This window comes from Chanodichthys erythropterus, chromosome 19 (assembly GCF_024489055.1).
Source record: "Chanodichthys erythropterus isolate Z2021 chromosome 19, ASM2448905v1, whole genome shotgun sequence".
NCBI classification, from domain to species: domain Eukaryota; kingdom Metazoa; phylum Chordata; class Actinopteri; order Cypriniformes; family Xenocyprididae; genus Chanodichthys; species Chanodichthys erythropterus.
The window spans coordinates 25,327,456-25,342,076 of NC_090239.1; the positions used below are offsets into that span (position 1 = coordinate 25,327,456).

At 35.4% G+C, this 14,621-nt stretch overlaps 1 protein-coding gene across 2 annotated transcripts in view; it reads left to right on the forward strand.

The window, feature by feature from the left end:
- tanc2b (tetratricopeptide repeat, ankyrin repeat and coiled-coil containing 2b) overlaps positions 1-14,621 on the forward strand; it is a 207,613-nt gene that overhangs the window by 175,771 nt on the left and 17,221 nt on the right. For both annotated transcript variants that reach the window (XM_067369441.1, XM_067369442.1), the window contains 3 exons: positions 6,053-6,334; positions 9,204-9,328; positions 14,282-14,513. In XM_067369441.1, coding sequence (XP_067225542.1) covers positions 6,053-6,334; positions 9,204-9,328; positions 14,282-14,513 — 639 coding nt within the window. The remainder of the gene's footprint in view (positions 1-6,052; positions 6,335-9,203; positions 9,329-14,281; positions 14,514-14,621) is intronic.

The following is a 14,621-nucleotide window of genomic DNA, read 5'->3' on the forward strand; positions in this document are numbered from 1 at the left end:
CACTTTGGACGGTTAAACCAAATGACCTTTAGACACTTAAAAATCTTCAAAATACCTTTATATGTAGCAAAATATAATTAAAAACCTTTGGATTTGATAAAAGAGATCTAGTTGTACTACCTTACATATCATATCATATTACATATCATATCTTTGTTTTTATTATTATTATTAAGGCTTTTGGACAAAAAAACCCTGACACATCATTGACCCTTAAACTGGTTATAAAGTTTACTGTAGCTATGTGGTCAATCAGTTTTTTTTTCTGTAATTTGACCAAAATCTTAAATGTTATTAAAGATGAAGTGCTGCACACAGGCTTTTTAAGACAGTACTGGTTATGATTTGATGACAAGACACTCTTCTACACTCCTCAAATACATGAAATAGTGTTTCTTGAGTAAAAAACAAACTGTGTGTGGTACTTCATTCACGGGTGGAGTTACGATGATTGATTGACTGATTGAGGATCCAGTGGAGTTACGATGTTTACTCACATGTTATTTTTCATAGTTTTCAATGGAAACATTTTTGCAAAACCCACAGAAAGACATGAAGGCTAACCAACAGTAATGATTTATGTGAAGAAATAAAATGATGAAAAAGATAAGAGGTTTCTGCCTGTGCCGACAGTGACGATATGCAATTTAAATACATAAATCTCAAATATTTTTTCAGTGCTAAACATACTCAGATAAAGAGAGAAGAAAGTGATTTAACAGGCTCTGTTGATGTCCACTGGGTGAGGACACATCTCGGCTCACACTCACCCTCATGCTTTATCTTCCTCAGCTAATGAGGAATCCAGGGCCTTGGCTTGACCTCAAATTCTCTGTTTCCCCGGACGCACACACACACTGCTCACTCAGTGACGTTAGACTGTGTTACGCCTGCTGGTCTGGCGAGCCACTCTCACCTGGTGAATAATTAAAATAGCTCACTGCATCCGGTTCGCGATCAGGAGAGAGAATGCAAAGGTGACTCTCATAATACGATACAGCTTATTATTAAACTGTGCCTTGAGGAACCATCGTCCTGACAGAAACTAACAGTTGAAGTTAAACTCAAGCTCAACATCCCTGACATGTTTTTGCCACACAATTGTTATATAGAAAATTGTTATATAATTATAACTGAATAAACGTGGCAACACATTTAGCTAAATTAGTTTAGCTAAAAAATTGTTCAAATGTTGTGTTGCAAAAATAGCCAATATTTATAACTTCTATCAAGATCGGATAAAACCAGTTAACAGTAAATTTTGCAACTACTGTTCAGAAGTTTGGGGATTTTTTTTTAATGATTTTCAAAGAAATCTCTTCTGCTTGCTTACCAAGGCTGCATTTATTTCACAAAAATACAGTAAAAACAGTAATATTGTGAAATATTATTGCACTTTTAAATAGTAGGTTTCTATGTGAATATGCTGTATCATGTAATTTATTTCTGTGCTCAAGCATCATTACTCCAGTCTTCAGTGTCACATAATCCTTCAGAAATCATTCAATCATGCTGAATTGCTGCTCAAGTAACATTTTATATTATTATCAGTGTTGAAAACGGCTTCATATTTTTGTGGAAACCTTGATATATATATATATATTTACTGTCACTTTTGATCAATTTTATGTCTTTGCCAAATAAAAGTATTAATTTCTTTCAAGAAAAAAATCTTTCTGACCCTAAAGATGGCAGTGTACATGAAAGTATACAGAAGAAAAAAAAATAAGATTTTTTTTTTTTTTTTTTACTCATATAACAGTGTCATATTATAACGACAAACATTTAAAAACCTAATGGATGATTTGAAATGATTTTCTCTGGTAGTGAACATTATGCGTTCGATAGAGCTTAACTTGTATTAAACACGTAACATTTGGTTAAAGTAACATAACTAGACCACTTTACTGTGTGTCACCCCTCTCAATGCAACACTATCTCTACTAGTCATCATGACTGGCCATCTGTGTGTGAGAGATGGCTTATTTCACCTCTTAACTGGATTACTAGCACTCCATGTGAGGTATTTACTGTCATGATGGATCGCTAAACCAGACGCTTGATTTGAAGTACTCTGACAATTATCCAAAGTGTCTTCAGGTGTGTGATCAACTGTTGGTACAAGTGCTATGTTACAGTAATGGTATAAAAAACTACCGTAATATTTGATAATCATGCATGGTACATGTACCCCAAAGGTATTTGACTCAATATTTCATCCTTGTTGAAATGAATTAAAAGGAGCAGATTTGTGTTTTGGTGTTGATGAAGAAGTACTTGTGAAAGTTCAGGCAGTCAGTTCGGAAGCAGTAATCCTTCTGTGACTAGCACCCAATTACCTGCCTTTCAGCACATCAGTCAGGACCGCTAGGCTAATTAACTAGGTCAGTTTTCATTTATCAGGCATAAATATGTTTTACCTCCAATGAAAATTAAAATTGTTGTTCCCTTCTTAAAGCATTGGGAAAGATCAGAGCAGGAGACAGTCACTTGAATGTCACTCTCACCATTTAAAAAGCTTTAGTTTACTTGCATTTGCCATTTGACAAGTGTAAACTTTGGATCTTGAGGTCTTTGGACCATGAAAGACTTAAATGTACTTGCTGTGTAAAAATGTACTTGTAAATGCCAGTAATCACGATTGTAGGAAACAATGTTTTTCCCTTTAACCCGTCTCTCACATCCTCACGTTTCCTCGTCTCACCTGAAGTCACCCTCACCCACTGCATTTTTTTTATTTTGAGTGATTTGCTTTTTCAGTGCAAGCTCTCTCTCTCTCTCTCTCTCTCTCTCTCTCTCTTTCTCCTGTCGCCTGTCTGTGTCTGTCTCAGCTTCCGCTAACAGCCATGCCTGGCAGTCACAGTCACGTAAGTGTGGGCTCTTGTACACGCTGATCTCTGTCCTTTCTGTACTGTGTGAAACGTCCCCTTGTGAGTAGCAGTAGTGTTGTATGATCTTCTGGAACTGATGTATCGTACTGTATTTTGTGATGTGGACAAATTAGTTGTCTGGTAGGTGTGGAAACATGGGGCCCTATGAAATCTTTTTTTTTTTTATACTTAATTTTCACAAACTTTTGTTTGCATATATTATATTATATTATATTATATTATATTATATTATATTATATTATATTATATTATATTATATTATATTATATTATATTATATTATATTATATTATATTATATTATATTATATTATATTATATATGATATGATATGATATGATATGATATGATATGATATGATATGATATGATATGATATGATATGATATGATATGATATGATATGATATTATATTATATTATATTATATTATATTATATTATATTATATTATATTATATTATATTATATTATATTATAATACAGGTGCTGGTCATATAATCAAAAAGTTGATTTATTTCACTAATTCCATTAAAAAGTGAAGACTGATATATTTCAAATGTTTATTTATTTTAATTTTGATGATTATAACTGACAACTAAGGAAAATCCCAAATTCAGTATCTCAGAAAATTAGAATATTGTGAAAAGGTTCAATATTGAAGACACCTGGTGCCACACTCTAATCAGCTAATTAACTCAAAACACCTGCAAAGGCCTTTAAATGGTCTCTCAGTCTAGTTCTGTAGGCTACACAATCATGGGGAAGACTGCTGACTTGACAGTTGTCCAAAAGATGACCATTGACACCTTGCACAAGGAGAGCAAGACACAAAAGGTCATTGCAAAAGAGGCTGGCTGTTCACAGAGCTCTGTGTCTAAGCACATTAATAGAGAGGCGAAGGGAAGGAAAAGATGTGGTAGAAAAAAGTGTACAAGCAATAGGGATAACCGCACCCTGGAGAGGATTGTGAAACAAAACCCATTCAAAAATGTGGGGGAGATTCACAAAGAGTGGACTGCAGCTGGAGTCAGTACTTCAAGAACCACTACGCACAGACGTATGCAAGACATGGGTTTCAGCTGTCACATTCCTTGTGTCAAGCCACTCTTGAACAACAGACAGCATCAGAAGCATCTAAAGACAAAAAGGCCTGGACTGCTGCTGAGTGGTCCAAAGTTATGTTCTCTGATGAAAGTAAATTTTGCATTTCCTTTGGAAATCAGGGTCCCAGAGTCTGGAGGAAGAGAGGAGAGGCACACAATCCATGTTGCTTGAGGTCCAGTGTAAAGTTTCCACAGTCAGTGATGGTTTGGGGTGCCATGTCATCTGCTGGTGTTGGTCCACTCTGTTTTCTGAGGTCCAAGATCAACACAGCCGTATACCAGGAAGTTTTAGAGCACTTCATGCTTCCTGCTGCTGACCAACTTTATGGAGATGCAGATTTCATTTTCCAACAGGACTTGGCACCTGCACACAGTGCCAAAGCTACCAGTACCTGGTTTAAGGACCATGGTATCCCTGTTCTTAATTGGCCAGCAAACTCGCCTGACCTTAACCCCATAGAAAATCTATGGGGTACTGTAAAGAGGAAGATGCGATATGCCAGACCCAAGAATGCAGAAAAGCTGAAGGCCACTATCAGAGCAACCTGGGCTCTCATAACACCTGAGCAGTGCCACAGACTGATCGACTCCATGCCACGCCGCATTGCTGCAGTAATTCAGGCAAAAGGAGCCCCAACTAAGTATTGAGTGCTGTACATGCTCATACTTTTCATGTTCATACTTTTCAGTTGGCCACGATTTCTAAAAATCCTTTTGTATTGGTCTTAAGTAATATTCTAATTTTCTGAGATACTGTATTTGGGATTTTCCTTAGTTGTCAGTTATAATCATCAAAATTAAAAGAAATAAACATTTGAAATATATCAGTCTGTGTGTAATGAATGAATATAATATACAAGTTTCACTTTTTGAATGGAATTAGGGAAATAAATCAACTTTTTGATGATATTCTAATCATATGACCAGCACCTGTATTATATTTAATACACATAATTTAAAAAAATATATAATATAATATAATATAATATAATATAATATAATATAATATAATATAATATAATATAATATAATATAATATAATATAATATAATATAATATAATATAATATAATATATAATGCTGTCAAATGCTTAATCATGATTAATCGCATCAAAAATAAATGTTTTTGTTTACATAATATATGTGTGTACTGTGTATATTTATTATGTATATATAAATGTACACACATACATTTAACAAAAATATATTATATTTATACATAAAATATTTTTTTTTATTTTATATATTTTATATTTATATATAATATAAATTATATTTCTTAAATATACATGCATGTGTGTGTATTTATATATACATAATATACACAGTACACACATATTATGTAAACAGACTTATTTTGATGCGATTAATCATTTGGCAGCACTATATATTATATTATATTATATCATTATATATATATATATATATATATATATATATATATATATATATATATATATATATATATATATACATATATATATATAATGTACATATTTATTTATTGATAATATATTATTTATATCATGTGTATAAAACATGCATTGTAATATAATCTAATAAATTATTATTTTTAATAATTATTAATTATTGAACCGTTCTATCCACATTTATCATCATCATAACTATAATCACATTGATTTATAACAAAAACAATTTAGTAAACATTTTTATTAAAATAAAAATATTTATTTTAAATATTTATAATATTTAATTATTAATATTATAATTACAGTTAAAATATTTATTTTAAAATAAAAATAAAAATATTTATATGTTTAGTCAAAAGAAAATGTAACAATTCATATCAATACAACAAAATGACATTGCCATATTTTTTGTTGAATTTTATTGATTTTTCCCCAGTTCCACTTTGGCTTTCAAGGTAAATCATAGGGCCCTAGATATGTTTCTTTCTGTGAGTGTATGTGTCTGTTGATTGTTTTTTAATTGCATTTGGGTTATTTGTGTGTGTTTGTGAGGTTTGAGAGGCCGCATGCGTGTGTAAGCATATTTCTCCTAGACATTTATCATTTTTTATACCTTCTCTCCATCCCCAGTGCGATTCGCTCCGTACAGACTGCAGGACATCGCACTAAAGCCGCTGCTTTTCGAGGTGCCCAGCATCACCATGGACTCTGTGTTTACTGGCCGTGATTGGCTCTTCCAGGAGATTGATGCCTACCTACGCACCGCCCACTCCGGCACGAATCGTGGCGTAGTTCTAGTGGGCAACATCGGCTATGGCAAGACGGCCATCATCTCACGCCTTGTGGCTCTCAGCTGCCATGGCAACCGCATGCGACAGATCGCCTCTGACAGCCCACAGGCGTCGCCAAAACGTAAGGTTTATTATTAGCATACGTGACTTTTACAAAGTGTACTGACCAAACTTCATATGCTGTCTGTCAGCCGCAGTATTCCTGTGGCGCACTGAACTTATCTAAAGCTAATTCAGGCAGGGAGTGCATCACTTCTCCACTAGTAGTGTCAACAAATGTAATCACAAAAATGAATATTATATAGTCAACATATACTCATTGCAAAAACATACCTATACATACAATTCACTGCAGTTTCCAACTGAAATGAACAGAGTGGCAGTAAAACAACTCCTTTTCACACATAATGATTACAGGGGCAGATTATTTATTAATAAAGACTTATTTTTGTGCAGCTCCTTGCACAATACTATGTTATACTCTCAGAGAAAAAGGTACAAAAGCTGACACTGGGGCAGTACCTTTCAAAGGGTACATATTTGGACCTTAATTACTCCTAATAGATGCATATTATTAACTTTTAAGGGGACCTATTATGCCAAATTCGCTTTTATAAGGTGTTTTAACGCAGATGTGTGTCCACAATGTGTGTAAACAACAAGCCCACATGGTAAAAATGGTAAAAATGCACCCACTCCTTTTTTTTATAATCCCCATAAATCATGAACAGTCTCTCCAAATGAGCGGTTCCCAATTTCCTCCTACTCTTATGTAAGCCCTGCCCACAACTGGAAATGATCTGCCCAATTAGCATAACTCTTCCCCTGAGTGAGCTGTACACAGTCTGCCACGTTTATCTCCTCGACAGAGCATTTAACACCAGCATCCAAGTAAGAAACGTATTATTATTAAAGCTACTAAAGTTAATCAAGAGCAGTGAGTGATTTTCTGGTTTTCTTTTGTTGTTTGATTGATATTAACAGCATAAACAGCAGTAGTAGTTACACCGCTGTCCCTTTAATGCACAGATATAATATACACATGTGATTTCTTTACTTGCTGTTTATGTTCACAGACATAACCGACTGTGTTTGTGAACTGTGTGTGTTTTTGACATAACCTGGTGTGTATTTGACAGCTTAAAGGTACAATATGTAATAATTTTGTCTGCTAGAGGTCGCTAGAAGCCTATTCAAAACAAAGGCGTAGCTTGATGACGCCAAGTTTTATTAAATATTGGATGTCTTGTGTTGATAAATGACATGCAATTAATTTTAAAACGTATTGTATGATGGAGAAAATTATGTATTACTGTTGGTAAAAATAAAGCTGCATCTGATTATGCTATGTTAGCTACTTCACAAAATAGTGTTTTTCTCTGAAGCATGGTAAAGCATGGTACTCACAAAAAATCAAGAAAATTAGATTTAAACAATAAGACTAAACATGTTGAGCTATATAACAATTCGTTTTCTGTCTATACACTGCAAAAAATGCTGAGTTTTTGTCTTGTTTCTGGTCAAAATATCTTAAAGTTCTTGAACCAAGAGGCATTTTCTTAACAAATAAAAATTATTTTCTTGTTTTTAGGAAAAATAAGTCAAAATTGAGTGAGTTTGTCCTTAAAACAAGCAAAATAATCTTATGTTAAACCAAAAATAAGATATATAATCTTGTTTTCAGTTTGGACTAAGATTATTTTGCTTACCCCATTGGCAGATTATTTTGCTTGTTTTAAGGAAAAACTCACTCAATTTTGACTTATTTTTCCTAAAAACAAGAAAATAATCTTTACTTGTCAAGAAAATTCTTCTTGATCTAAGAATTTTTAGATATTTGGACTGGAAACAAGACAAAAATTGTAAGTAAGAACAGCATTTTTGCAGTGTAAATATATGAAAACAGTTGTTCCATTGTCTATTAAAATGTGTAATATTTTAAAGCGTCTTTGGTGTTTTCATGGTTTCTACAAAATAAAACCGGAACCCGAGAGTAACGCGGGCATGACGCAAGTGACAGGCGACTCCTCACACGTCCCAAAGCCTTGATTAAAATTGCAATTTTCGCACGATTTAAAAATAGTTGCAAACATTTGGGATATTGTAAGTACTCAAGTGAACAAAATAAATAACACTGGCCTAGTGGTTTTTGGATATTTTACTGCAAAAATATTAAATATTGCACCTTTAAGTGCAATAAGACATGTAAGAGAACTTAGTTTAATACTCACGGGTTGTTATGGCTGTTATATAAACTGTTATGGCTTCTGTTATGCAAATAATTAACTTTTATCATGACAAAGAACTGCAATGTCTTGTGAGTGTAGCCACGATAGAGATGATAGTCAAACCAAAACAGATGTTTTATTAGTTTTTGTACAGGCTCCGCCCTCTTTTGTAAAGCGGGACGGGGAGCAGCAGCTCATTTGCATTTAAAGACACATGCATGAAAACAGCATGTTTTTCCTTCCACTCAAAAATGGGCATTAACAACATGGTATAATAAATGATCTGTGGGGTATTTTGAGCTGAAACTTCACAGACACATTCTGGGGACACCAGGGACTTATATTACATATTTTAAAAAAGGGGCATAATAGATCCCATTTAAGGTACATATTAGTACCTTTTGAAAAGGTAAAGCCCCAGTGACAGCTTTTTTTCTGAGAGTGTATGAACTCAAAATCATTTTACCATAATGCATGATTTATAAACTAATACATTTGATGTTTGCATATAGTATTATTTGAATCAGAAAATGCTGACGTTTGCTTTTGTGAACACTATTGGTTAGGTTTAATGTAAGGTTGAGTCACGATACCAACAACATCCAACGTGATAAAGCATTGCCAGATTCACGTTTATCTGTTTTGAATAAAACTGAACTCACTGGACATTTCACTTTGAATGAAGCAGCGTAATATTGTTGCTACAGGCACCTTTTTCCAATGTTGAATGTAATTATTTTTTTTGTGTGTTTGTGTGTTCAGATGGAGATGGCATCCCTCTCACACAGTCACAGCCTTCCCATGGTACACTGGGAGGAGGAAGTTGCCCTGGAACTCCAGAAATGAGGAGGAGACAGGAGGAGGCCATGAGGAGGCTTGCGTCACAGGTACAAACACACACACGCACGGGTTCTCACATCAATCTTCTCACAGTAGATCCGGTTGACAGGTAGAATTGCTTCTGCTCACACACAAAAGGCCCGTCTTAACCTGTGCCGGCTTGTTGTCACGGTCTCAGCTATTGCATTATGCAGATATGTTTAAAAAAGAGAAGTAAGTTTGCCACCGAGCCTCATAAAATATTTATTCAGGCAGAAAGCAATTTCCTTGCCATGCTATTAGATCTAGTTAAGTCAATGCATTAATAATCGACTCTCGCTTTCTACCCTTCCGTACGGTTTAAGTTCTTTTAAAACATTTGTACGAGTAAATTAGTATTCTAATATCGTTGATCCTCTCTCTGGTGGTCCGAGCCATGATTCTGCGTCTGATATCTCACTTCTCTGTCATCTCCTCCACTTGTGGTTTGATTTGTGCAGCCTTTGGCCTTGTGTAGCTCTCTCGATGCATTCAAAGAGCACCTAGCCTGTGTGCCACTGGATCTAAATGACCGGAGCATTCCCTGTTAGCCCATCTCACCTCATTAAATGATCTTTTGGAGTTTGTGGAGCTTGAGGGCATGTTTCTGGTGTTTGTTGTTCTTGCTTTTTTAAATCCTTTCTCTAGAGTCCACAATAGTGCACATCAAAATGAATTCTCATGCAGAGATGCGGTGCAAATCAAACTGAATAGAAAATAAATGCAGCCTTGGAGGTCATGCATGCGTTTTCATTTCAACATGGGCAAGACCTTAGGAGGTAAAAACATTGTGGGTCACGTTTTAGCCAACCTTGATCACAAAGTTGTTGCCATAACAGAGGGCTCTGCAATATTCATTGCGTTGTGAACTGAACAGGAGTAGCACCACACTCATGCTCGCCAAGACTGTGTTTATTTGATCAAAAATACAGTAAGAACGCAATATTGTGAAGTATATTACTGTTTTCTCATGTGCCACATGATCCTTCAGAAATCATTCTAATATGCTGATTTGCTGCTCAAGAATCATTTCTGATTATTTTCAATGTTGAAAACAGTTTTTGTGGAAACCGTGATACACTTCTTGATCGATTTCATGCATCCTTGCTTAATATATCAAAATAAATAAAATATAAATATGACATGTGTAAAATAAACCTTTTCTTGTTCTTTTGTTGTTTGATTAACAGTAATGACATAGACAGCAGTATTAGGCTGCTGTCACTTTAAGAGCGAATGCACGGATCTAATATACTGACATGCATCTGATTTCTTTCCCAGTTGTTTATGTCCATTTAAGATGTAACTGACGGTGTTTATGAGAATACTTGCCATATAATTTTGTGTGTATTTGACCGTTTAGGCACGTATCCGATGGCAAAATTAGGTAGCCTAAACTTTGCTTGTTTGTGTTTTGCTCCATCTCAGAGCGCGGACAGAAACCGCCCGAGGAACAGTGCGAGTACCCTTTCACAATTTAATGCGCAGATTCATAACTCTTTTTAATATTAAGCACGTTTCGCAGTGGACTGCATTTTACGGCATTCACGTTACAGGATTTGATTGATTTTGACATTGAGGGCCATAAACACACTGCTTTAGACGGAAGGAATTGAATGTGGCAATTTGGAATTAAAGGGTTAGTTCACCTAAAAATGAAATTTCTGTCATTTATTACTCACCCTAATGTCGTTCCAAACCTGTAAGACCTTTGTTCATCTTCGGAACACTAATGAAGATCTTTTTGATGATTTTCTGTCCCTCCATAGACAGCTACATAACTACCACTTTGACGCTTCAAAAAGTTCATAAAGAGATTGTAAAACGAATCCATATGAATTGATCAGTTTAGTCCAAATTTTCTGAAGAGACTTGATCGCTTTATATGATGAACGGATTGAATTTAGGCTTTTTATATATATATATATATATATATATATATATATATATATATATATATATATATATATATATATATATATATATATATATATAATACATTTGTAATGTCAAAATTTACAATATATTTCACTTTCCTGCATTGCAATTTGCAAACCATGCAGTTTTGAAGTTGGTGTTCTTTGAGTTCAACCAAGAAGTCAGTATGTCACACACACACACACACACACACACACACACACACACACACACACACACACACACACACACACACACACACACACACACACACACACACACACACACACACACACACATACTCAAATGCAGAAAGCATGAAACTCTTGAGCCTTCAGAAGTGCCATAGGCATCTAGTCTGACTTAGTCTGAGTAATTATCCACGTCTCTCTCTGTAAGTTCTGCTGAATTATGAGCAGCTCTGGGCCCCCTGCTCTGTCTGCTTCGCGCTTATTTCAGAAGTGTTGAATAATGAACACCAGGACAGATGAAGGTGAAATCGGAGCTGTGAAGGTGTCACTACATTGTGCTGATTTCCTTTGAACACTCTAGCTGTATTCGCAGTGAAAATACAATGCAGTGATGATTTCTACTAACACTTTCAATTTCAGCTGCAATAAATATGTCTGGAAAATAAGGTCTAGAAAGATAATACAATCCTTAAAGGTGCTATAAGAAATGTGAGCAGTTTTGTTACATTTTGCTAACTTCAATGACACACCCTCTTTCCAAAACCCCGCCCTCCGGTACTTGTTAGCCAACCCAATGTCAGCAATCCTGAAGGTGTGAAATTATTCACAGACAGAGCATTTCTGATTGGCATGCAAACATTTTTTACAGCACATTTATATAGCATATGCTCTATCATTTTGTGGTTAAATAATAACCTCTTGCGAATCACATTAGTGTCTATGCATGAAAAAATACTTGGATTTGACCATTCAGACTAAGATGCAAAAGAAGCCCCTAATGGGACATAGTGATGAGCAAAAAATTAGATGAGAGGAAATATTTGAGAAATGTAGCATTCACTCACAAAATTCTAGCGATTGTAAACACAAGCTTTTGTGTTCCCTGAGAAATTTTGCGCCTGCTCACAGTACATTTGACATAGTAAATGTCATGTTATGTTTCATGTAGTATTTATTTGTTCTGACTAAAAAAAAGAAAAAAGAAACTCAGAAGTGAAGACCAGAAGACTCGGGTCAGGTGTATTATTCAGCAGGATTCTTTGTTGAGAATGTGCTGCTTGGTCAATTCAGACTAAGGCAGTGATACATTGTAGTTTATATGCATTCAGTAGGAAGGTAGGAAGGTATCCTTAAAGGTATTGACCGTACACAGCCTCAGAAGTGACCACTTAAAGGGATAGTTCACCCAAAAATTTTAATTCTGTCATCATTTATTCACCCTCAAGTTGCTCCATACCTGTATGAGTTTCTTTCTTCTGCTGAATACCAAAAGATATTTTGAAGAATGTTGGTAATCAAACAGTTGATGGTAGCCATTGACTTCTATAGTAGAAAAAAAACCATCAATTGTTTGATTACCAACATTCTTCAAAATATCTTCTTTTGTGATCAACAGAACAAAGAAATTCATACAGGTTTGGAACAACTTGAGGGTGAGTAAATGAGGACAGAATGTGTGTGTATGCATGTTTTATTGTACATAGGTATTGTGTGTGTTATTTTTATTCATTTATGTTGACCTGACAGGGGAATGCAGGTGAAAATTAGCCTTTGGCTAAACCCGGTACAATGCATGGAATGAAAACATTTATGTTAAAAATTGTATTTTAAAAATGCCTTTTTCTTGTTTAATCTGTTTATGGTTTATTTGTGGCACTGTGGGAGGGAGGTTTGGGATGTGATATAGGGTTGTGTCATGGAAAAGAATTATTCAGACTAATTTGTATTTTATATTATTAAAAAAAAACAAAAAAAAACCAATGTTCATAAAAACATTTTCAGGTGAACATTATTCTTTTTTTTTTCTACTTCTTAGAATCACATGATATAAACTCGCAATTGCAAATTATAAAGTCAGAATTGCGATTTAGGCTTGCAATTGCGAGAAAAAAAAGTCAAAATTGTGAGATAAAAAGTAGCAATTATCTTTTTTTTATTCCATGGTGGAAACAAGCTTCCATACATAGACGATCTTAAACAGATTTTTAAATTTGTAATCCCACATTACCCATCACAAAGCAAATGTGCTCAAAAGAAACACTGCCTCTCTGTGAATCTTTATCTGCTGGCAGGGTTGCCAGGTTTTCACAGCAAAAACCAGCCCATTTGCTATTCAAAACTATCCCAGTCACGTTTCAGGGGAGTCCCATGGTAAAAATCGCATTCCGGGGGTAAAATGCACATTTTTGGTGGGGCTCCCCTGGTAAAATTCACATTCCAGGGACTAAATATCATGTTATTTGTAGAAAACATCCCTCGACAACAGTGTAAAAGTAGCCCAATTCTGCTGGAAAACCGTAGACTTGGCAACACCGTCTGCTGGACATCAACGTGTTACTTTAGAAAATAATGTGGATAATATTCTTTTTGTATCATAATCCTTTTTTTTACTACCTTTACCTCAGAAAATGCTGTGAAATCCTCATGACACTGTTTTTTTATTTCAGCTGAGACCTCTTCAGAAGGTTTTTTTTTCTTTTTTTTCCCTTCAAATCAAGTATTAAAGCAGCTAATTAAAATAATTACTGCTTTAATGGAACCAATTATGCACACTTGTCTCAAAGATGGGCGTCCCACAGAAACTCCTGATAAAAGGCTCGTCAGGGCCTCATTCCAAATTGAGGGAGAAAAAGTTTGCAATTCAGCACTGTGCCACTCATTCCTCTCAGGGGACAAAGAAAGATGCACTTCAGCAGCAGCATATTGTTTTCCTGCTCTTCATTTGAGCGCTGTTGTTCCACATCATCCTCTAAAACACTGATATTATTAGTAACATTTTACAGTTGTTTTGTAATCATAACAAACCGTCCCTAGATCAGCATAATCTGCACTCCGGCCTCTCTCACCTGCTCTTCTCTTTGCTGCCCCCTGCAGGTCGTGGCGTATCACTACTGTCAAGCAGATAACGCCTACACCTGCCTGGTGCCGGAGTTTGTGCACAACGTGGCGGCACTGCTGTGTCGCTCGCCGCAACTCGCCGCGTACAGAGAGCTGCTGCTGAAAGAGCCGCACATACAGAGCATGCTCAGTCTGCGCTCCTGCGTCCAAGATCCGCCCACTGCCTTCAGACGAGGGGTGCTCGAACCACTGGATGCACTTTATAAAGGCATTTACATTTATGCATTTAGCAGATGCTTTTATACAAAGTGACCTGCAAAAGAAGAAACACATGTCTAGGTTCCACAAAGTTTGTGATTGTATCTTGAATACAGAA